We start from the raw sequence: 26,632 nt of genomic DNA, 5'->3' as shown, positions 1-26,632 counted from the left end.
TGTCATGTTCTGTGTCATGCTGAATCTCCCTAAGAACTACATTAAGGGTACACATATCTGTAGAGTACACATATCTGTGGAGTGATCATGCGCTTGCATGTTAATTTCATGAGCAGACTGTTCCATTGATTGGATCGACCGGAAGACTCATTGTCGCAACTGGTGGAGGGCTGTTAATCTTAATAATGCTCAAGTACACAAGCATACACAAGTATACACTGGATCCATGAACTGATATAACTTCAGCTTTTACTATTTGAGGGACATAAAGAGCTTGTGGAAATTTTTAGTAACATGAATAAGCAGTTAAGGACTTTGTCTCACAACTCTGTGATTTCAAGTTCAGTTCCATTGTGTGACATTTTGGTTATCTATTTTCTACTCTAGTTAGGGACTAACCAATACCTTGAGAGAAAACTTGGTAAATAATAACTGCAGAAGCGCACTGTGTAGGGGGTGGAGCATGTATGGGCAAAAGCATTGGTGCACGATAAGAAGTTTGCTTCTCAACCATGTGGTTTTGGGTTCAGTCCCACTGTGTGGCATTTTACACAAGTGACTTCTACTACAACCCTGGGCCAACCAAAACCTTACGAGTTGATTTGGCTGGTGGAAACTGCAAAGAGACTGTAGTATGTGTGTGTGTGTGCATGTACGTGTGTCTTTGTGTGTGTGTTTTGTGTGCATGTACATGTGTCTGTGTGTGTGTGATACTGTCTCCTTGCCTTGACATTACATGATAGTTGTAAATGAGTGTCACCTTGTGCAGCCAGCATCCTTGGTTTCCAACCTTCCATGAAAACATATCTGGTCATGGGGAAATATTACTTTACTTTGAAGCAGGTGAGAGTTGGTGACAGGAAGGGCATCCCGTCATAGAAAATCTGCCTCCACAAAACCCATCTGATCCATGCAGACATGGAAAAATAATCTGTCACTCACTCTCACTGTTTATCCACCTTATGCTGTCCAGTGTGATCTCACCCCTGTCCTCTCTCATGCTGGAGCCATGAGGAAATGCACCAAGTGCACTCTGTTCAGTGTGGACTTGCAACACTTGTTTAGTTTCATCGAAGACATGATGTCTATATTAGCACTGCTGCCCTGGTAAAAATGCACTAAGTACACTCTGTAAAGGAGTCCAGTCATAGAAAGCATGCAAGAAATGAGTTTTCATGCAAGACATAGTCCTCCAACTTTTCTTGGAGAGCAGTTATGTCCCATCCAACCCATTCCAATATGAAAAGCAAGCATAAAAGAAGGACAGTGGTGATGATGTGTAGATGCACACATATGCATTTGTGTGTGACTTTGTATGTTTCATAACTCAGTGATTCAAGAAGCATGGATCAGTTAAGCAAGTTCTTGAGTAAAGTCAATATGATCAACTTGAAGATGGTGAGAAGGTGGCAGAATCATTAGCATTCAAACAAAATGCTTTGTGGCATTTTGTCTGTCTTAGGTTCGAATTCCATCAAGGTCAATGTTGCCTTCATCCTTTTGGGGTTGATGAAATAAGTACCAGTTGAGCACTGGGGTCGAAGTAACTGACTTAGCCCCGCTCTCAAAATTGCTAGCCTTGTTATTTCTTTATTGCCCACAAGGGGCTAAACATAGAGGGGACAAACAAGGACAGACAAAGGGATTAAGTTGATTACATCTGCCCCAGTGCGTAACTAGTACTTAATTTATCGACCCTGAAAGGATGAAAGGCAAAGTCAACCTCGGCAGAATTTGAACTCAGAACGTAACGGCAGACGAAATACCTATATCTTTACTACACACTAGGGGCTAAACACAGAGAGGACAAACAAGGACAGACAAACGGATTAAGTCGATTACATCGACCCCAGTGTGTAACTGGTACTTAATTTATCGACCCCGAAAGGATGAAAGGCAAAGTCGACCTCAGCGGAATTTGAACTCAGAACATGACGGCAGATGAAATACCTCTAAGCATTTCACCCTGCGTGCTAACATTTCTACCAGCTCGCCGCCTTAGCTTGCTGGCCTTGTGTCAAAGTTTGAAACCAATATGAACAACTTAAAGGTGCTGACTTGAACCTAAAGAGTAAGTGACAAAAAATACTATAGGTAGACAGTGTGGGTTGATCAGCTAATAGACATTTTATGTCAGCTTTAATTAGACATAAACAGTTTGCAGCTGGCTACAAAATAATTACAATTTGAAAGTATTAACTGGATTTGCTCAGTTTCAAAACACTGATTGGATATGTGCATATGATTACATAGACATATCATCATCATCATCATTGTCATCACCATCATCATCACCATCATTGTCATCATCATCATCATCATTGTCATCATCATCATCATTGTCATCATCTTCATCATCATCATCATCACTATCATCGTCATCATCACCCTCACTGTTACCATCATTGTCATCATTATCTTTCAACATCCATTTTCCATGCTGGCATGGGTTGGGTGGTTTGACAGAAGCTGGCAAGCTAGAGAGGTGCACCAAGCTCCAATTGTTTTTTGGGGTTTTTTTTTGGACATGGGTTGTTTCAACAGCTGGATGCGCTTCCTAATACCAACCACTTTACAGAGTGTACTGGGTGTCTTTTCACGTGGCACCAGCACCTATGCTTTATACACAGTACCAGCACAGGTGCTTTTTATACAGCACTAGTACAGGTGCTTTTTATGTGGCACCAGCTTTTTACATGATGCAGCCTGCAAATATTGAAACCTTTTGGCTGAGCACAAGTATATTAATAGTACAGGTGTTATTTAATACTCTTTTACTTGTTTCAGTCATTTGACTGTGGCCATGTTGGAGCATCACCTTTAGTCAAGCAAATCAACCCAGGACTTATTCTTTGTAAGCCTAGTATTTATTCTATTGGTCTCTTTTGCCGAACCACTAAGTTATTGGGACGTAAACACACCAGTGATGTTGGGGGGACAAACACAGACACACAAACATATACACACACACACATATATATGTCTACACGGCAGTCTTCTTTCAGTTTCCATCTACCAAATCCACTCTCAAGGCTTTGGTCGGCCCAAGGCTATAGTAGAAGACACTTGCCCAAGGTGCCATGCAGTGGGACTGAACCCGGAACCATGTGGTTGGTAAGCAATCTACTTACCACACAGCCACTCCTGTGCCTGAAATAATGAATGATGAACTCAGTTTGGACAAGATTTAAAGACAGTACAATGAAATACTGAATCAGTCGTTGTAACCTATTGTACTGAAAAGTGTTTTAGTGTCTCAGCTAGTTCACTATTGTCTAAAAAAACACTCTAATCTATAGACTAAATACACCAGTCATTTAAAGGCAGATTAAACAGAAACGACTTGTAGATTTCAACAGATATAATCAAAATATTAGATTAATTTATTCATCAAATTTTGTTGTGGTTGGAGAAGGAGTGGCCGTGTGTGGTATGGGGAGTGCATGTGTGTTTGTGCACATGTGTGTGTGTGTTTGTGCAAATGTGTGTGTGTGTAAATGTTAAACTCTCTCTTTTCACCAAGCGTCAAGCCAATATATTTCTTGAGCACGTTCTCACGTTCATCATTTTTCATTCTTTTCACGTTTTTTATCTAATCCCACCCATGTCAATATGGAAGGCAGACATTAAACAACGACGATGATGATGATGATCCATTTAGATGAATTTTATTCTTTTATTTTCTTACTCTTTTCAGCCATGAGGCTGCAGTCACAATGGACCGCCGTTTGTTTATTTGAATTGACTGTGTGTGTGTGTGTGTGTGTGTGTGTGTGTGTGAGTGTGTGTGTGTGTGAGTGTGTAGGCACAGGCATGGCTGTGTGGTTTCCAGTTCAGTCTCGCTGCATGGCACCTTGGGCAAGTGTCTTCTGTTATAGCCTCAGGCTGACCAAAGCCTTGTGATTGAATCTTGTAGACAGAAGTTACCGTCGTATGTGTACATGTGTGTGTAAGTGCTTGAGGGAATCATCATCATCATCATCATCGTTTAGCGTCCGTTTTCCATCATCATGTATATATATATGTACTTGTATACATATATATGTATATATATTTATGTATAAATATATCTGTATATATATGTAGATATATGTATATGTACATATATGTATGTATATACTAGCTGACGTACCCAGTAATTCCTGGGAGAGCGGGGCTTATCCTTGCGATATGTATATTATACATATATATATTATATATATATATATATAATATATATATATATATATAAATATATATATTATATATATATATATATATATATATACACATATACATATATATATATTATATATATATATATACACACATATATATATATATATATACACACATATATATATACACATATACATATATATATATGTGTGTGTGTGTGTGTGTGTGTGTACTTATATGTATATTTAGAAATTTGGCTATTTATTTCAGAATAAAATTAAAATCTATAAAATTAAAAAATTATTGAAAATAGCTGAACCATCAACAACATCATTAAACTAGGTTGTTATTGATTTCTTTTCAATCCCAAGTAGTCATATTCTTGTAACTTTTTATAGCTTACTCGAAGTAGAAATGGATAGTAGTGCCTACGAACTTCGACAAGACCTTCAACACTGGTGGAGCAAAAGCAGAGGCAGAAACCACTACCCATGGCCAGCTGTTGACTTCTACTTCATTTCCTGAGCACTGTGCATGGTGCTCAGGACTTTTGAATGGTGCTTATGACTGAAAGGTGCAGGCAGGATTGGGAAAAGCAATCATCTTCCCAAGCCATATTATAATAAAGAAACAGTTCCTTAACGCTATGGAATGGTCTGATTTGATAATAAAAAAAAATCCCTTGTTGTTGAGTCACAAAGTAATAGGAAGTGAAAAAATAAGTGGAAGAACTCAAAATATAGGGAATTTAACAAGTCATGTAAAGCATGAACATGGCAGCATACAGTGCTTGGAGAAGCAACAGAATGTGGGTGTGTAGCTAGATATACTATGCTGGCCTGTTGGGTGCCAAAGAGGAATCTATGCCAGTATTAGACATACTTCTTATTTCTTTATTGCCCACAAGGGGCTAAACATAGAGGGGACAAATAAGGACAGACAAATGGATTAAGTCGATTACATCGACCCCAGTGTGTAACTGATTCTTAATTTATCGACCCCGAAAGGATGAAAGGTGAAGTCGACCTTGGCGGAATTTGAACTCAGAACGTAGCGACAGACGAAATACCTATTTCTTTACTACCCACAAGGAGCTAAACACAGAGGGGACAAACAAGGACAGACACATGGATTAAGTCGATTATATCGACCTCAGTGCGTAACTGGTACTTAATTTATCGACTCCGAAAGGATGAAAGGCAAAGCCGACCTCAGCGGAATTTGAACTCAGAACGTAACGGCAGACGAAATACTGCTAAGCATTTCGCCCAGCATGCTAAAGTTTCTGCCAGCTTGCCGCCTTATTAGACTTACTTCTGTGGTCCATTATGATCTCCTTTGTGAGGGTCAGTATTTTGGGATCAGCATTTATTACTTCATCTCAGTCTTCCTCTTCCATAAAATCCTTCCTCTAGGATAACATGGTGTGCGTGTGTTTTTTTTTCACTCAACTGTTGTTCATCACATGCATCACATATCCATAATCTTGCACAAAGCAGATGATTTTTCTTATACCAAATTGTTTTTCTCTTAATTGATTTATGCTTCATTGTTGATGCACACTAACATTACACATCCAACAGAGAATGCTTGCCTCAGTAATGCCTACCTATCTCTCTTATCGCTGACCCAAACACACATATATATATGAGAAATTCCTCTCAGTTTCTCTGTATCTATGTGTGTGTGTGTGTGTGTGTGTGTGTGTGTGTGTGGTGTGTGTGTGTGTGTGTGTGTGTGTGTGTGTGTGTATGTGTGTGTGTATGTGTGTGCATATGTATCATTCTCTATTACTTTCTATATGTCTCTCTCCCTGCAGCTTCATAAACTGAAAATTCAATTGGTACTGTTATCCTTGATGGCTCCTAAGCATGGTATATTATTCCCATTTTCTCAAGGAAGCCATTCAGCTAAATGAACATTATTCTCTTACTTTATTACTCCAAGTCTCTCTTGGCTCTATGTTGGCACAAAGTAAATGAATAAACTGAAATAGTCAGGATATGTCACATCATCATCATCATCATCATCATCATCATCATCATTTAACATCCATTTTCCATACTGGCATGGGTTGGACAGTTTGACCAGAGCTAGCAAGATTCCAGTCTGATGATTTGACTTGGTTTCTAAGGCTGGATGCACTTCCTAATGCCAGCAACTTTACAGAATGTACTGGGTGCTTTTAAAGTGGACTGGCACGGGTGCTTTTATGTAGACCAGTACTAGCGCTTTTTATGTGGACAAGCATGGGTGCTTTTCATGTGAACTAGAACATGAGCTTTTTACATGGGCCAGCATGGGTGCTTTTTAGGTGAACTATCATTGGTGCTTTTTACATGGACCAACACAGAATAATTAATTTTGAGTTAGTCATAGGCAACATGGCCACAACTGTGAACTCTGCATTATTATCAAGACTGACTGATGGACAAAAGAATCATTTCTATAAGTCTCCATAGCAGATCATCTCAATAACAGCGGCATCCTAGTTATGAATGGTGACTGTAATAAGTGTGTTATGAAGCAACATAGTAACCATTCTGAGGTAGCTATGGTTATGATAAATGGAATGAAAAGCTATCAAGGCTCTTTGAAACTCTGTGATGCAAATTACCCAACCATTTGCAATTTTAACTTCAGTAAATTAGCCAGCCACCTGATCACTTAACACTCAAGTGAGCACCACACAAACCAGATAGATTTCATGTTCACCAGGAAACAGGATAGATGGTTGTGAATTGAAGTATTTCTTAAGAAAAAAGTGTGTACAACTGAACATAGACAAATGATTAGTGACATCAGAATAAGAGGTACACTAATCCAATAACAGAAATCAATCTGGGGAATCTAAAAAATTTTGTGGACTGATGAAGGTCTAAAGCAATGGTTCTCAACAGGGATCCGTTTAAGATTTTTCTGTTAAAATTTATCTGCAATAAATTGGTTATACTTCAACAATTCACAAAATATTTTAAATATTCATATATATATATATCCTAATAATATTTGATCATAAAAATATTATATGAATTTTTTTTAAACATTGAATGGCCTTGAGGGTTCATCTGAGTGAAATAGGAATCCTAGAGGCCTAGAAGTAAAAAAATGATTGAGAAACACTGGTCTAAAGAAGCGCTCGGTCATCATACATCAAGGAGAAATAGATCAAAACCTATTACATACCTCGGCAAAGAGTGAATAAGCAGAAAGTAAGAAACTTGGCAATGTTCTGCAAAGCAAGAGGCATTAGCTGTTCTGGTTTGCAAAGAAGTGTGCCAGCATGATTCAGAATGTTTGTATGAAATATGTATGAAATGATGGTGCTGCACTCACTGTCAATGATGCCAAGAATAAAGAGGCAAAGAAATGTTGTGATAGGTTACTGAACAAGAATAATGCATAGGAAAAAGAAACAGAGAGACAAACAGACAATCTCTGATAGATTCAAGTGAAGGACTAATCACTGAAAGTAAATGGAATGCCATCTTGGCTGGTTGGGCAGATTCATGTCAAAGATTAACAACCTTCTAGTGACTGGAATTAGGAAGGGCATTAAGCAATAGAAACTAAGCCATATCAGACTGGAACCTGGTGTAGCTCTCCATCTTGCCAGCTATGGTCAAACCGTCTAACCCATGCCAGAAAGGAAAATGGACATTAAATGATGATGATGATGTGACATATCTTCTTGACTATTTCAATTCTTTATCCATTTACTTTGTGCCAACATAGAGTCAAGAGAGACTTTTAGTAATCCAGGTAATTTCATCCATAGGTGAATGAATGCCACAATCATATCAATGTCCACACTCAGCTGTACTACAGAGAACCTGACAGCAGAGATCCCTCCCCATGCATTCCAGGAGACCACTATTTATTTCTCCTCTCCCCACCGTTTCTGTCATGTGCGGCTAACAATGCCTGGCAAGTAAGATAACTCCCTAGCTATAAAAGCCCCATAGAGCATCTCAGAATATCACAGTGACAGCTATACATTTGAAAAAATAGCCATTAAGGATACAAAGGCAGGGGAAGTAACTAGAGCATTAAGAACAGTCATTAGAATGCTGAAAATATCTGACAAAATATCTGTTAGTTCCATGCATAATTAATCAGGGAACAGAGGAAGGGATCATTTCCAGAGAGTACTTTAGTATTAATATAGTCAACTGGACAATATTACAATGACTGGCTCCTGTGCCAGTGGCACAAAAAATGCACCATCCAAACGTGACCGGTGCCAGTGCCCCCTGACTGGCTCCCATGCCGGGGTCATGTAAAAGGCACTATCCAAACATGATCGATGCCAGAGCCACCAGACTGGCTCCTGTGCTGGTGGCATGTAAAAAGCACCCACTACACTCTTGGAGTGGTTGGTGTTAGGAAGGGCATCCACTGTAGAAAGATTGCCCGATCAGATTGGAGCCAGGTGCAGCTGCTGGCTTTCCAGACCTCAGTTAAACCATCCAACCCATGCCAGCATGGAAAACAGACGTTAAACGATGACGATGATGATGATGATGATGATGAAAGAAGATGCTTTTAGAAGAGGTAATTATATGGGCATCAAAATAATAGAGCAAGTGATGAAAACCACAGGAAGAGCTATAGCATAACCAAAATAGAAGAAAAATTTGTTTAGATGTGAGAGTCTTAATTTGAGCCAGGATGGGTTTCCAAGTGAGACAACAACAAGTGCTCTTAGCAAAGAACAAACCACTATAGATTCATTGGGCCTAGAGAAATTCTCTGACAGGGTACCGTACTCTCCAGTTTAATGGTCACAAAGAAAACTAGGGGATAAAATGGTTGTGAGAACTGTGCAAGTTATGCATGGAAATGCAGTCAGCAAAGTGACAACAACAAATTCAGTTAAGACTTTATGTAGGTATGTGCCCTTCAGAGCTTGATTCTCAAATTCTTTATCTTTATCATAGTTCTCCATTTCATAGCAGCTGTCTTATGTATGTGGTTAACATAATTTTCATACTAGGATCTGTAACATAATTGGAAATGATATTGCAAACGTAGAAGCAAAACTTAGAATTGACAAGCTTTAAAGTAAACCTAGCAAAGATTGAAGATTTAATCAACAGGAAAGAATACTGGATTCTTCTGCCACCTAGAAAGTAGCCATACTTGATACACACAAAAGAGGTGCTGATAGGAATACCATATGGTGTACCCAATGTAAACAATAGCTACACAAGAGCTGCAGTGGGATCACAAGGAGGCTGACTGAGATGAAGGTCTATATATGTAACAAAATTGCAGAGATGAGCAATGACAACTTTTTTCTCTTTCCAAAACTCAAATCCTGCTTGAAAGGAAAAAGATTTCAGGATGTCGAGGAAATCAAAGTGAATGTGACAAAGCAGTTGCTGATTATCCCAGAAAACGATTTCCAGGAATGCTTCCATCAATGGAAACAGCTCTGGATTAAGTGTGTAGCTTCCAAAGGGGATTATTTGCAGGAGATTAAATGCCAAATTGCTACATGTTGTAGTTTTGTTTTTATATCACCAGTCCGACTACTTATTGATCAGACCTCATACTTCTGAAAGAAGTATTAGTTGAGTACAGAGCAGTAATTACAAAATAAGATGACAAAGGAATAAACAATTGTCTTATGAACTTCATTAGCTTACATCTGTTTCTGCTATAAGATGCAGTGAAGTCATAGTTGAGTACCCGGAGTCCACTGCATTTAATAGTAGAAACAGTTGTAAGCTAATGAAGGTCATACGATAATTATTTATTCCTTTTGTCATCTCATTCTTTTATATACAGTATATATATCATCATCATCATCATAATCATCGTTTAACGTCCGTTTTCCATGTTAGCATGGGTTGGACGGTTTGACCAGGGTCTGGGAAGCCAGGAGGTTACACCAGGTTCCAGTCTGATCTGTCAGTGTTTCTACAGCTGGATGCCCTTCCTAACGTATGTATGTATGTATGTATGTACGTATGTATGTATATATACAATGTGTGTGTGTGTGTGTGTGCATGTTGTGTGTATAGGAGGAAAGATATCTGAAATTATGTATTTGTTGGGAAGATATTATTAAGACTAACCAACCAACTAACTGATCGTACATGGCATTTCCAATAATAGCTGCTGTATGCAAGACTCGGTGGCAATGATGGTGGTGTTAGCTACAGTGGAATGACAATTTTACCAAACAATGAATATACATGACTGACCATACAGAAATTGAATAGAAGAATCTAAATTCTTCCAATCAAGTCTTTCATAGACCGACTTGTCTTTTTAGTTTTTCATCAATTCATTTTGCAACTTACTCCATCTCTGTCTGTTCTTTAAAATATTTTCTTATGTATTTCCTTTACATTCAGAATGAGTAACATGAAATATCAAATTTATTGTGCTCAATTAAACAGTGTCTTCACGTTTTAGTCTTTAGCAATGGTATTGGATTGAATTATTCACTTGTAAACATCTTGATATCTTGCTATTTTCAATCTCCTGACAGTAATTTGGCATTAACGTTCATATTTCATTGTTACGACAACTTAGATATCTGGTGTGCTGTATTCTATGTGAGTTATTTTACAGCTATTATCCAAAGTGTTGTATTCTATTTGGGTTTGATATCCACTATGCTAAATTCTGTCTGGGAAATTTACGTTAGTTATCCAAAATTGTTTATAAGCACATGCATATCCATGTGCATATGTGTGTGTATGTGTGTCTGTGCTTATGTAATACATATGTGTGGACATATATATATATATATATATATATATATATATATATATATATATATATATATATATATATATATGCATATATATATGCATATATATATATATATATAATATATATATATATATACATATAAATATATAGACAGATAGATATAGATTTGTTTTCTGAGAGTTACTATGCCATTCTCTTCATGTTCAATAGCTAATCCAAAATGCCATGTACTCTGCTGGCTTTTGCATTTTGCAACTCAATATGCCATACTTAAGGAGCAATATAAAATGAATATCAGTGAGATATTGTATAAATGCAAGCTTTATCTTGTTTATCCTTCTATATCAGCAATACTTTTCTTGTGAGGTGGGGAAGAAGAATTAGAGTGTACCCAGAGACTTTGCAAACCCTCTGAGACTGATAGTTATGTAGTTAATGTCTTCTTTCAACATGAGTTGACAGCTGCAGAAGAATAAAAAAAAAACATGGACAAGGAATTCCAGAGAGATGAGATTCCGAGTGAAGATAGTATAAAACTAACCAACTTTGAGTAGTAGAGGCCACTGCAGAAGTGGCTGAGCAGAGTGAATGAGGAGACGTCATGTTTGTGGGCCAAAAGTTGAAATATGTGTGTGTGTGTGTGTGTGTAAGACTTTACTTCAAACAGTATGTTCCTCACAAAATATAAATGTCACAGCTTGTTAAAAATCTCCAGCTTTATACTTTTCTAAAAAGCATTTATCTTAAGACCAGTGATAATGAAGGATTTTACCATAAAAAAAACTCTGTGTTTTGCAAGAACTATATTCCAATGCATAATTGGATTCAAAATTAGATCAGAGGTCAACATGCCATTTCTCTTTTTCTCATTAGTCTTCAAAATAATTATCAATAAGTTAATGAAGTGCAATCAGCAGACTTTTTATGCTCTTCAAAATAATTGCATAATGTGCTATGCTGTTAAACGAATTAATTAATATTGTATGTTAAAAAAAGACTTATTTATCACTGTTCTGAAGTAAATTTTGGGTGGAGACCCTGACTTAATGAAAGAGAGAGAGGTGGGGAGAGGGAGAGGGAGGGAGGGAGGGTGAGTCAGACAGACAGACAGACAGGCAGTGACAGACAGAGTGTGTGTGTGTGTGTGTGTGTGTGTGTTCGTCAGTGAAAAGAGGAGTGAGAGCTCAACCTTTACATGTATTGTTAGATTTTAATAAAATCAAGGTTTCTATGTTCTTCTGACAATATAAACGTATCCATTAATTTCCATCCGCTTATAGAGAATCAATGATATAAGAACAATAGCTAGAGAATAAAACCTACTACAAAAACACAAAAAAAAATAATTAAAACTATCTGATTCTGTATATTATTGACAATCAGACAAAAGTAAGTCTAACATTAGGTATACTGAAGCTGATGAGAAGAGAAATAGGTCAAATGGCCGTCCATTGTTTACCAAACATTATTGGGCAGCTGTCTGGTTTGTATTCATATTTTTGGTACTTTGGCCTAATATACACAAAGGATTTCGGATGTGGAATCTCATAGAGGCAATGACAAGTGACCAAAATTTTGGGGAGTTTGTTGTGTTTGAGAAGACACAACAAGCTAACTGAAATTGCAGCTACGGCCAGTGCCAGTGACATATGCAAGGCATTCATACTGGTAACATGTGAGTGGCACCTGTGGCCAGAGACATGCAAAAGGCACCCATGCCAGTGACACATGAAGGGCACCCATGCCAGTGACATGTGAAATGCAGTCGTGCTGGTGACATGTGAAAGGCACTTGTGCCAGTGATACGTAAAAGGCACCTGTGCCAATGATGTGTAAGAGACACCCTGTACACTATGTGGAGTGGTTGGCATTAGGAAGGGCATCCAGCCATAGGAACCAAGTCAAAACAGACTGGAGCCTGGTACTGCTCTCTGGTTTGCTAGCGACAGTCAAACCATCTTACTGATGCCAGCATAGAAAACAGGTGTTAAACAATGATGATGATGATGATGATGATTTATTGACTGACTGACTTAAAGAAACTGTCATCTTCTTTCTCCTCATCATCATTCTTGGTTACCTCTCTTTCAATACTTTCATGGGTGTAAAGGTTCTTCACCTGCAGAGAGTTTCCTCACTTGATGCAGTTCCCTGTCACCTTCTTTACAAGGTTCAACATTATGAGATCTGCCTTTATTACATTTGAACTAATTACTGCCAGCTTTAACCATCACCTATGGAATAGTGGCTATGGACTGCATCGATCTGAATCTTTTGAGAAGACTCAAGTCGGTGAGCTAGCAGAATAATTTGCACACCAAACAAAATATTTAGCAGCATTTTATCCATCCTTACGTTCTGAGTTCAAATTCCACCAAGGTCAATTTGTCTTTCATCCTTTCGAGGTCAATAAAATAAGTACCAGTTGAACATTGGGATCGATGCAATCGATTTATCCCCCAGCCCCCAAAATTGCTGGCCATCTGCCGAAATTTGAAATCAATATTTTGAGAAGAATTACAAGGGTTAGGGTCACTAATCTTTCTTTCGTGATTGACAATATAAGGAAGAAGGAAGGTGGTGGGCAACTAAAATCTAATATGATTTTTATAATCATCAGGTGAGATATTTACTATTATCAGCCATGGATATCAGTCAACTTTAGGAGAAACCATATACAACATATCTCTCCCCCTCTCTCTCTCTATCTCTCTCTCTCCTCTCTCTCTCTCTCTCTCTCTCTCTCATTTATATACACAACATCCTCTTCAATTTCCATAATGATAAGTCCAAAAGATAAGAGATTTATCCTAATACACTTTCACTAATGATTCCTGTCTACATGAAACTTATTTGCTTCATTAAAACTTATATTACATCTGACTAGATCATCATCACTTTATAAAATGTATGTCTTTTGCAAAGTTCCTCCAGCTTAAGCCTCTGTAACTTGACTTTTGTAATTTAGAAGACTGACCAGTGCTATATTAGTTCTTTTGAAAACATCCACTTTTGAATGTAAATTGCTACCAGCTAAGAAACTCTTCAGTTTTGCAATTAGTTGTTCGTTATTTATTCTATTTGGAAAATATACTCCACGTAGGCATAGGAGTGCTGTGTGGTAAGTAGCTTGCTTACCAACCACATGGTTCCTGGTTCAGTCCACTGCGTGGCACCTTGGGCAAGTGTCTTCTACAATAGCCTCGGGCCGACCAAAGCCGGAAACTGACAGAAGCCCGTCATATATATGTATATATGTGTGTGTGTGTCTGTGTGTGTGAGGGTGTGTGGGTAGGTGGGTGTGGGTGGATGTGTGTGTATGTTTGTGTGTCTGTGCTTGCCCCCCCAAAAATCACTTAACAACCGATGCCGGTGTGTTTATGTCCCCGTAACTTAGCGGTTCAGCAACAGAGACCGATAGAATAAGTACTAGGCTTACAAAGAACAAGTCCTGGGGTCGATTTGCTCGACTAAAGGCAGTGCTCCAGCATGGCCACAGTCACATGACTGAAACAAGTAAAAGAATAAATGAGTAAAGAGTACTGGCAGAAATCAGCATAGGCACAGGCATGGCTGTATAGTAAGAAGCTTGTTTCCCAACCACGTGGTTCCAGGTTCAGTCCCACTGTGTGGCACCTTGGGCAAGTGTCTTCTACTATAGCCTCAGGCCTTCCAAGTAGATTTGGTTGATGGAAACTGAAAGAGGCCAGTCTTGTGTGTGTGTGTGTGTGTGTGTGTGTCTCCCACCATCATTTTGACAACCAGTGTTAGTTTGTTTATGCCCCCATCACTGAGTTGTTCAATAAAAAGAGACTGATAAAATAAGTACCTGGCATGAAAAAATTATAAATACTGAGGTTGATTCATACAACTAAAAGTTCTTCAAGGCAATGTCCCAGCACAGCCACAGTTTAATGACTGAACCCAATAAAAGATAAGAGACAGGTGATGCAACAGTTAGTTCCTCAATGATGATTGGGTTAGCAATAATTAATTTATTGATAATGGTCTCTACTAGCAACAGTTAGTCCATACCTGTTTTAACAATTATTAGTCCATAAGCGATGATTTGTATTAGCAACAGTTAATCCATACATGATAGTTTATGTTAGCAATAGTCAATACACATATAATAGTTTGTGTTGACAGTAATTAGTTCACACGTGACTGTGTTAGCAACAATTAGTATAGAGGGGATTGCCTGAATTTGCAACCATGAATCAATATGTGATAGTATAAGTTAGCAATAAATATTTCTAATGTGATGGCATATGTTGACAGCAAATTCTAATTAGTTCATTTGTGATTGTATTTGCAGCAATTAGACAATATGTGATAGTTTGTTTGCAATAAATGTTTCTTATGTGATGGCCATTGTTAGCAACAATTTCAGTCATGGAGTAAATAAGAAATTTCACATGGTAGTCAGTGTTGCCAGTAATAATTTATATTGGAATTATCAGAGTGATATCTTATGTTCAGTTTTTCTGTTAATATTCTATTTCTAATGCCTAACAGCTCTAGAAACAGAATTATTTTCCACATAAAATTTGAAAATTATTTTCCAGTTATAACATTCACTGAACAATTCTAAATAAAGTAAAGTTTGAAGAGCCTTCCACAGGAGCTAACTTAAAAGCCGCCCTATCGAGTGGTTTGAGGCTAATACATACATATGTATAGACAGACAGACAGGCAGGCAGACAAGCAGAGAGGCGGACAGACAGACAAACAGATAGATAGATAGATAGATAGATAGATAGATAGATAGATAGATAGATAGATAGATAGATAGATAGATAGATAGATAGATAGATAGATAGACAGACAGATAGATAGAAAGATTTTTAACATCCATTTTTCCACACTGGCATGGGAGGGATGGAATTTGTTGAAGTGACACACAGACACACACACACACAGTTTTCCTTCAGTTTACATGAAACTCAATTTCCCCGATTTCACTTTTTATATCATTTTGGTTTTGATCAATTTTCTTTTCCTTTTTACACTACTTTGTTATTTTTGTTTTGGTTTCACATTTCCCATTCGTTTTATTTTCATTCTACTTTTTTTTTTATGATAATGAGCACATAAGTTAGAATATATATTTTCTTTTAAAATTTTGTTTAATATTTTTGAAACTGAGTAAAACAGTTCCAAACATTACGCAAGTTAATTTTACTAAAAACGAAAATTATGGTCACTGTATCAACTCAAAAATAGAAAAGGTTCAAAAGAAACTGTAAAACATTTTAATATGAAGAAGTAAAAGACAGAATGTGTAAAGAAACTAAAGAAATAAATCAGAGCCCATGGTATTGCACAGACAGCTTTCAGAGTAATTCTATGGAAACCATAGAGAAAGTTATGTCTGCTGGTTAGAAGATAAAACTAATATTATGACAGAATTCAGATACACACATATATTTTGCATCCACACACATATACATGAATATACACATGCAAATATATAAATCATTTGATAATTTCAGTAAATAAATTGAATTTATTTTATGAATAATACTATTAAAGATGTTTTTTTTTTTGTTTTACAAAGCTTCAAATTTCATGGTGATTTGCAGAAGCTATATGTAAATTGAAGGACAACAGTGTGTGTGTGTCTATATCTATATATATATCCTAGACTCTCCTGTCATTAGATGACATATGAGGGTTTGGCAATTACTTGCCAAACAACTATAAAAATGATTTGTTTGTAGTGATCGAATGTCTGTGTACACATAAGCTCACTCCCTCCATCAAATCGACATTGCCTGTACAGGTGCACCATGTGCCACATGTCAAATTCAGAAATGATTGCAGAGCAACATTAAATGAAGTGCTTTGCTCAAGAACACCATGCAACACCTGGTCTGGGAATCGAACCCACAATCTCACAATCATGAGTGCAGCACCCTAGCCACTTGACTATGCACCTTCATATCTATCTATATTCTGGACCCACTAACATAGCTAGAGTGTGTGCTGCTTGGGGCAGCTCTTCCATTTGCTGCCTCAAGACCCCATAAAAAACACATATTGCCTACACAGGCACAAGTGTGCCACCCCTTTAAAAGTGCCGCAGTTGGCGGACCATTCCTACCCCCCCCCCCTTTCCCGCTATGCTAGTAGCTGGACCACTGAAATCTACAAGATTTTCCATTCTCACTCTGTTTATTTTCTCTTATTCCTTTCTGAGGAAGAGCGTAGGCTTGAAACGTAAAACTTTTTCATTTTCTCAAGTGTTAGACTAATACGCTTGCTTGTAGTTCATACACCTGTCTTCATCTTTTGTTTTTCTATAAATTTCAACTATGTATATAATACATATTATCTTTTATCTTTTACTATTTCCAGTCATTTGACTGTGGCCATGGTGGGGTACTGACTTGACATGTGTTAGTCAAACAAATCTGGTACTTATTCTATTAATCGTTTTTGCTGAACCACCAGGTTACAGGGACGTAAACATACTAATGCTGGTTGTCGGGGACAAACACAGATACAAAGATACACACACATATATACATGATGCGCTTCTTTCAGTTTCCATCTACCAAATTCACTCACGAGGCTTTGGTTGATCCAAGGCTATAGTAGAAGAAAGACACTTGCCCCAGCATGACCACAGTCTGATGACTGAAACAAGTAAAAAAAAAAGGCAGAATAACAAGATACAGGTATACATACACATACATACAGATTTGCACACAAACACACTCACAAACATATACACACATACACATGCACACGGCATCCAGTTGTCGGGTTAATTCATCACCAGTTTAATGTTGCTTAAACTAGACATTTAACTGATACCAAGAAATAGAAATATTCTCCTCTTGTTGCTATTGTGTAAAATAACTAACAAAAAAACTGGTAGAGAGAAGCAAAAAGAAAACAAAACAGTAAAAATATTACAACAACCTCCTTACCAATGTAAAATTTATTTTTCATTTGCTGTTTTTTTTATGATTTTACTGAAAACATCAAAAACAAAGAAATTTACATAGAACGACATGTGTAGAAAATAGAATAAAGGAAAATAAATGGTTATAGAAAAAAATTAAAACTAAAATTTATTTATTTCAAAATTTATCAAGAACAGAAAAAAATGGCAACTAAAAATTTAAGTTATTAAGCAAAAATGTTAAGATATTAAAACTTTATATCATGAGCTATTGTTTGAAAGAAATTTCATTTTTTGTTCAAAATTATAATTGTCTATCACATTTCTAGTGTGCTTGTTGATATATTTGCATATCATCTTTTTTTGCCTGTCTCATCTAGCTAGGAATATTTTTGCAGTTTAGGTGTGAACATCACTTTCTTTGTAATGGAAGTAAACGTTTTGCAACTTTGTTGTTATATATATATATATATATATATATATATATAAAATGTATGTATAAGATATTCTCTTTGTTACATCTATATTTTTTATTAACACATTTTATATCTAAAAGACAACCAGCTCAAAACTGTCTAGGAACCAACCTAAGCAACTATTCAACACCTATTGCAGCTGTTTAATTATCTTAATTAATTTCACTATTTGAACTGAAATTTAAACATTAAAAACTGAGACCAGAATGACAATGAAATAACCTTGTAACATTCTGAGTTGGACACAAATGAAGAATTGGTTGGTGATGAATTAAGCATTAAGGAATTGTCTTGGCACCATATATATATATATATATATATTACATTAATCTGATGAGTTACACTACACTTCTGTAGAGTACGAATTTATTATTCTTCTACAAGAATGCTGTTGACAGTGACTTCAAAGTTGCAGCAATCCAATGTTGGCTTTACTGGCCAAAACATTGAAGTTATGTCAATAATATTCTTGTTTAAGAATAATGTACATACATACATACATATATATATATATATATATATATATATATATAAAATTATATTATATCTTATATTATATTATATTATAAAAATATGACAAAAGAATGCAATGAATAGTAAGACACTTTGAAGTTATGTCAATAATATTCTTGTTTAAGATAATATACATATATACATACATATATATATATATATATATATATTATATATATATATATATATAATATATATATATAAAATTAATAAATAAAATTATATTATATCTTATATTATATTATATTATAAAAATATGACAAAAGAATGCAATGAATTGTAAGACACTGGGTTGAAAGGACTCATCTAACCATTCAATCTATATCACAGTATGAAAAGCCTCACCACCAAGGTTGTAAATGCTCCACTTACTCCAAGATAATAAATAGTCATTTGGGGGAAGAAACTGGAATGTAAACTGCTGTATCATGTTCCACGTACGATATAATGAGATAATAATAATGTCCTTACAAGTCATTCTACTCAAGATAGTGGTAATAACCCTCAACAATACACAACTCTTGGCTTTACTCTGCTGAAGGCTGTTCTCTGTGTATGTCCATTTATATTGTGGCACAGTCCATTCGGAGTCAACCATAGTGGTGTTCTTCTTCCAAACAACATAAACAAACAGCACAACTGTGGTGTAATGTGATTAGATGAGCTACAGCACTAAAGAATACCAACAATGTTGAACAGGAATAGTATCCTCTTCTGGACATGCAATAAATACATCACATCTTGCATTGAAAGCTAAGTCTTTGCTATCCAAGAACAAGAGAAAGCTACTAAATACCTGATCAAGAGATAAGGATCTTCTAGGCTTGTCACACTGAATCAGAAAAAGGTTGGTTGTGTCATACCTGTACTGAAGGTATTACCTGTCTCATCTGCAGCCATCTAGAAATTATCCACAAGCCACTACCTTCCCATGAGATATGACATTATCATTAAAATTCTCATGCTACCCACAGGAAGGATTTACTCGATGACCATAGCAAAGGTATGCTAGGACCAGAATGTATTCACATGTTTCAAGATAGAATATTAGTAGAACTTTCCAATAAAAGCAGCATCCAATGTAAGCACTATAGGCCAGACAAACAAAAAATGTAATGCACTGTTTCAGAAGCCAGTTGCCTTGTGGACATGGATGTTTCATCAAAAATTGGTGGGAAAGGGGAATATCTATGGACAGGAGTTTGTGAGAAAGCACCAGCTCTTATATATTTCCATTTGTACCTATTATCATAGGAGCACAAGATTGTGAAGGCACACAGCTCAGTAGTTAGAGCGTCAGGCTCACAATTATGAGGTAAATAGTTCAATTCTTGGACCAGGCTGTGTGTTGTGTTATTAAGCAAGACACTTTATTTCATGTTGCTCCAGTTCACTCTCAGCTGCAGAAATGAGTTGTGATGCCACTGGTGCCAAGCTGTATCAGCCTTTACCTTTCCCTTGGATAACATCAGTGGCATGGAGAGGGGAGGCTGGTATGCATAGCGATTGCTGGTCTTCCATAAACAACCTTGCCCGAACTTGTACCTCAAGGGGTAACTTTCTAGATGCAGTTTCATGGTCATTCATGACCAAAGGAGGTTTTTACCCCTTTATTTTTTTTTATTGGATTGCATAACAGATCTACATAAAAACCTAGAAATGCTGGGGTTCTCAAAAAGAAAAAGGAACAGAGCGAAGTGATTGGCATCACCAAATACAGAGGAATTTCAGTTTACAAATGACTCTCATCATAAACAAATCAGTTTACAGACAGGTTTTTGAACATAAAATATCTCAGATGAGAAACAGTGTCTTGAGTAATGAACATGCAAGCTAGCAGCAATGGCTGGCAACAAACTGGGAGTATCAGAGAGAAAGAATCAGTTTCTTTCTTGCTTTGGCTCAGTGCACATCCCTACTCAAATTCGCCATGCTTTCTCTTGAATTTCCTATGGGAAAAAGAGTTTGGGTTTACAAGCACTTCAGGTAATGAATAGCCTTCAGGAACAAATTAAATTTGTAAAGTGAGGTTCCACTGTACAATCAATTATAGATACAGTGAAAATTTGTAGAGTATCCTATCAACCCTTATAAGTAAATTTCCTGGACTGGAAACATGTAAACAATCACTCATACATATGGAATACACTCGCTATACAAGTGCAAGTTTATCTAGATGTACACACACACATGAACCAATTTCAATAACCACTAACTTTCAAGAGCTATCTTAAAAAGAAAGAGCCTTGCCATTTTGTTAGTGACTGGCTTGAATTCTGCAATTCTGCAAAAGAGAAAACATGCATATATTACATACACATGTGTGTGTGTGTGTGTGTGTGTGTGTGTGTGTGTGTGTGTGTGTGTGTGTGTGTGTGTGTGAGTTTGTGTGTGTGTGTGTTTTTGTGTGTGTGTGAGAGTTTGTGTGTGTGAGAGTTTGTGTGTGTGTGTGTGTGTGTCAATATTTTACTGTAAATATAAATCCAATTTAGCATAGAGCCTATTACATTTATTGTTGTATTATATTGTACCAATTGTATCTTTTAATTTTGTCTGGTCTCAACTCTTATTTTGTATTACTTCTAACAGACAATTAAAGAAATCTTTAGCCATCATCATTATAATCAGTATTACCATCTTCTCCCTTTCAGGTATCAAACGAACACAGCCAATGAAATGTTAGCAACTATTGTGAACATCCAGCCAAAAGATTCTGGCAGTAGTGGGGGTGAAACACGAGAGAGTGTGGTATACAATCTTGCTAATGATATGCTTGAGAAGCTTCCAGATGATTACAAGCCCCATGAGGTAAAAAGCTTTTGATATTATTCACTATTGTTATATGTCTGTCTGTTTGTGGATGTACCTAGATTAATGTGGTTCTTACATTCTCTCTTCAGAAAGTGGTTTACTGTAACTCAGTGGTTCATTTTTACCTGTTGGAGGGAATTAACATTTCTATGAGCCTAATCAATATCAAATGGACATGTTTTCTGTTCTGATCTCTCCTAATGAACAGATCACATCTGCAACATCAGAACCATAATGATCTCTACTAAGAAATTTGTGGCCTGCCCCTTCACTTCAAAGGTCTAACTTTGTCTCACTATGTTCTGTTGATTTTATTATAGCATTACATTAAGGCCACATGTGTTTGTGGAATAGTGTGCTACTTCACATGCTTATTCAATGAACAGGTCCCCCAGGCAACAGAAAAACAAGATGTTCATACTTCATTAGTATTGATGAGAGATGTGTGGTATAGTGGTCAGGGTGTTCGACTCATGACTGTAAGATTATGGTTTCAATTCCTGGACTAGGCAACATGTTGTATACTTGAGCAAAACACTTCATTTCAAATTGCTCCAGTCCACTCAGTTGGCAAAAATGAGTAATCCTGTGACGGTCCAGCATCCCATCAAGGTGTGGAATTTATACACCATGAAATTGGGAAACCACCTCTTGTGAGTCAGCATGACTCAAGAAGGTAACTCTACTTTTATTTTATTGATGAGAGCGTCCACTGTATGTGAGTATATTGATGGTTTGATATAAACAGACAAAATAAGAAGACAATTGTACATTTGCAAATACAAGTAAATGAATAAATACAACCCACTGATGGGCTGTTGGCTGGTCAACATCAGCATTTTGACCTCAAAGAATATATTATCCATGTGGGGACTTCTGGCTCCACCACTCCTATATTTGTTTCTATACATTGTTTTTAACAGTCTGCTTGATTTATCTTGCTTACACGGTAGAAGTGGTTTCAGGTTTTTCATCTAATTCAGGGTTAATGCTAAGTTTCCTTGTGAATTTACAAGCTTCCTTCACAATAGAATGTAACATTTTGCTGCGTTCATGTCCACATACAAGCTACAGCATTCAGTCCTCTGTACTAGATAGGTACCTGTTCATTCCTATAGTGAAGGTTTTATAGTAGAGTTCTAATTGCATCACTGCTCTTCCCTCACTGCTACTAGGTAGGTACAGAAGATCAATGTCTGCATTAAGGTGGTGCATGTCAATAATTTCCTTGCCTTCCTGTCCATGCATTAGAGTTCCATAGGATTCCAGTAATGATATTAAAACTGAACTGAACTCCTGAAAGTACCCGGGTACTAATGACTTCAATGTGATTTTAAGTTCAATCTTCAGTACACGTCATATTCTCCTCTAATACGCCCTTCTTATTTTTCCTTTATAGTGGCATGACTTATGTCATATCCTTGGATATTTATAAGTGTTTTGTGGGTCAAGTTCCTTGATGGTAGTGTCAATATCTAATTTAATAGATCCTGTTTGTCTGAGCTTACCTCATACAAAAGTTCCTTTAGTACACTTATCAAGGCCAGAATCCATGTCATTGCTAAACTCTTTAACAGCTGTTTGTAGTTCTAGTTTTTGGTAATTCCTTGCAAACAGCTTCAGATTGCCCATGCAAAAGAGATGGTATATTACATTGTTAAGAATTTTGGTAGTGGGTAGGTTGTTTCTTCAGTCAGCCAGGCAGGTATTTGCTCCAGGTTCTGATTGATCACAGTTATAGATACAAGATTTTTATGCACTTCTGTCAAACAATATAGCTAGAAATTAGGAGTCCAATTTAGTCTTGGGGTTTTACATTTATGGGGCTTTCTAAGAACATACCTTCGCTCTTCTATTCCTATCATCATCAACATCATCATCATCATCATCATAATTATTATTCTCATTATTATGATTGATTTAACTCAGGTTCTTATACCTGATAGAATTTATGTGGGTAACTGGTTACTACCTTAGATATCTACAAGCTGTAACCTTAGATATCTACAAGCTTTCAATAGTCTTTCAAGTGCTTAAAACCCTCCTGATAATCTTTCCTATCCCTAAGAGGCAAACTTTCTGATGAAGCTCTACGGGATATTCTATTCAAATCTTCTTAAACCAATTGTCTATATCTTTATTCACATTTCCTAATGCACCAATTATTACAGGCATAACTTTTACAGATTTCATACTCCAAATTTTAAAGGATTGTATACTTTTAATTTTTCATCCCCTTTCTTTACAATCCTGGAATCAAACAGATACGATGGATCAAATATTATTATTATTATAATTATTATTATTATTATAATTATTATTATTATTATTATTATTGTTATTATTATTATTAAGGTGGTGAGCTGGCAGAATCATTATCACACCAAGCAAAATGCTTAGTAGTATTCTGTCTGCTGCTACATTCTGAGTTCAGCTTTTGTCGAGGTTGACTTTGTTTTTCATCCTTTTGGGGTCGATAAATTAAGTACCAGTTGCATACTGGGTCGATCTAATCGACTGCACCCCTCCCCAAAAATTTCAGGCCTTGTGCCAATAGTAGAAAAGATTATTATTATTATTATTATTATTATTATTATTATTATTATTATTATTATTATATGCAGCCACTATCAACAATCTCTGCTGTGAGGTAAATGTAAGAAAGAGTTATTCAATTCCATACTTATAAAAGAATCCGCACAATGCAAATGCTGTTTTGTTTTATTAGCAGCAGAAGGCCATAAATCTGTTGTAAAGAGATTTTGTTGTAGTAATATTCTATTAACACTAGTATAAAACTGATTTTAGCAAGTGTATCTGTTTTGAAATTATAAAATGGATGGACAAAATTTAATATTGAAAGCTATTTCATCCCACAGTGTGCTTTGTGTCATCTTACTACACTAAACAGCCTGAATTTTACAATATAAACTCATGAAATTTCAAGCAAGAAACCAATATTATGTCCATTTGACCATTGTCACTCTTTATTAGATTGTTTCCATACCAGTAGTTAATGTTTTTCACTAGTGTATTACTGGTGTTCTACAGAAGTACATTACTCGTGTGTTTCAATTAATTTGAAAAATAATGTGGATTTTGCAAGAATCTAGTACAAAAACAAAAATAACATTGTCATTAGTAATCTTGTGTTTGCAATGTGACTTATTAAGAGTTTCCCATTTAAATGATAATAAACAATTTTAATTTCAATATGAAAATTTTTAAAACTGGATGTTTTGATATGACAGAACCAAAGTGGTTTCAGGCAAGCTGACTGGCTGACTGGTTGGCTGGTATGAAAAATTTGGTTTCTTTTTATTTCTTTATTGAAGAAATGAAAGACTTCAAACCTATTTCATCATCATCATCACCATTCTTATCTATGAGAGTTGAGATGGCAATTGACTTGTTATGTTATTTGGGGTGATTTAGTTTGGTATGTCATATTACTAGGTTTGGTAAGCTCAAGTGATGGGGTGGGCTTCAGTAATAGTGGTTGACATAACACTAATGATGATGATGATGGTAGTGGTGGGGGTGGCGGTGGCGGTGGTGGTGGTGACATTAAAAATAACTCTAACTTACACAATTGGACTGTGATTAGTTTTTCTTTTTTTTCAATCCTTGTTTTAGGTGAAGGAGCGTTTACGTAAGATGGGTATTCTTCAGCCTCTGAACATCTTCTTACGGCAAGAAATAGACAGAATGCAGAAGGTGATCGGTGAAGTCCGGGTAACGTTAAAAGACCTCAAACTGGCCATTGATGGAACAATAATCATGAGTGAGAAACTACAAGATGCTTTGGACAACATGTTTAATGCCAGGGTTCCCAATACTTGGAAGAAAGTTTGTATAAACCAGTATTTCTAACTTTGAAAATCTTCTTTCTTTTGGCATTTGGTGTACATTGATGATTATGGAAGTGGATGGGTCAGTCATGCTTAAAGATCTCTGGTAACAGGATATGCAATCATTTTGTGTTTGTTAAAAAGAATCACTTAAGAAAATTCAGTAAAGGACCCTTGATACAAGAAGTTATATATTTTGATAATGTATACTACTGACGTAAAAGTAATGTTTTAAAGAAATATGTAAAAAGTAAAAATTGAAATTAAATTAAATATTAGCCTTAGCTTTATTTCTGAACATTATTGTGATAAAAAAAAATAAAATAAATTATAGAAAACTAACATGCTGTGAGGTAAGTGAGAGTAAATAAATAGGTTGAGATCTCTTGTAATCTTCCTGCAATTTTTCTATGATTTGATCATATTTACTCTACTGGGAATTATAAAGGAGATACATTTCTCTGAAATATGAAATTTTATGCACATGCAAACATGCTAATATTAATATATTTCGGATATGACTCTTCAAGAATCCATATCTGATTAAATTCCACAACCATAAAAACTTATTAATAATCTTTTTTTCTTGATTATCTTTATGGATTTTTTTCTGGCTACAGACAACACTGCTTGAAAGTGAAACATAAGCTTCTGTTGCCATCAGTGTCAAAGCTATGCATTGTGCTATGGATTATTGTCACTTGGCAGTGTGGGTCTATGATAATAATGAGGGAACTACTAGATAGTGTAGAATAGGGATGCACTAGAAATTGTATTTTGGTGTTTCGTGGAACTGAGATTAAATCCTCTTGTCCTATGGAATTAGATAAAAGTCTTAGGTACCATAACAGCAATGATGATACTAGAAAATTCTTCACAGTATGTTTAGAATTACAAGAGCATCAAGACAACAGTTCCACCAAAATTTTCATATAAATTTGTTTTCAGAGTTGTTCCAATGCTGTCTGGTAGTAAAAAAATGTTAGTTGGGCTATTATAAAATTTAAGAAGAAATGGACATTAAAAACTAAGTGATGTATTTATTAACCATTTAGCATTCACGTAATTTAGTTTAAAATAATGCTTATTTATTCATATTGTTTTTGATTAATTGTTTTGTAGCTTTGCAATTTTGATGAAGTAACTGCTAATTTTTAGAATAATATTGTTAGTGTTGGTGT

The 26,632-nt window shown here is 36.0% G+C and overlaps 1 protein-coding gene across 1 annotated transcript in view; it reads left to right on the top strand.

Moving 5' to 3' along the window:
* The window catches only part of LOC115215408 (dynein heavy chain 5, axonemal-like), a 401,219-nt gene that overhangs the window by 362,963 nt on the left and 11,624 nt on the right, over nt 1–26,632 (top strand). Inside the window, exons 80-81 of the mRNA XM_036505929.1 lie at nt 21,441–21,597; nt 25,237–25,449. Of these exons, the coding sequence (XP_036361822.1) occupies nt 21,441–21,597; nt 25,237–25,449 (370 nt within the window). The remainder of the gene's footprint in view (nt 1–21,440; nt 21,598–25,236; nt 25,450–26,632) is intronic.

The sequence above is a fragment of the Octopus sinensis genome, linkage group LG9 (genome assembly GCF_006345805.1).
Source record: "Octopus sinensis linkage group LG9, ASM634580v1, whole genome shotgun sequence".
Classification (NCBI taxonomy): domain Eukaryota; kingdom Metazoa; phylum Mollusca; class Cephalopoda; order Octopoda; family Octopodidae; genus Octopus; species Octopus sinensis.
Note: the sequence above shows the minus strand (reverse complement) of the source record. Positions and strands in the feature narration are given on the sequence as shown.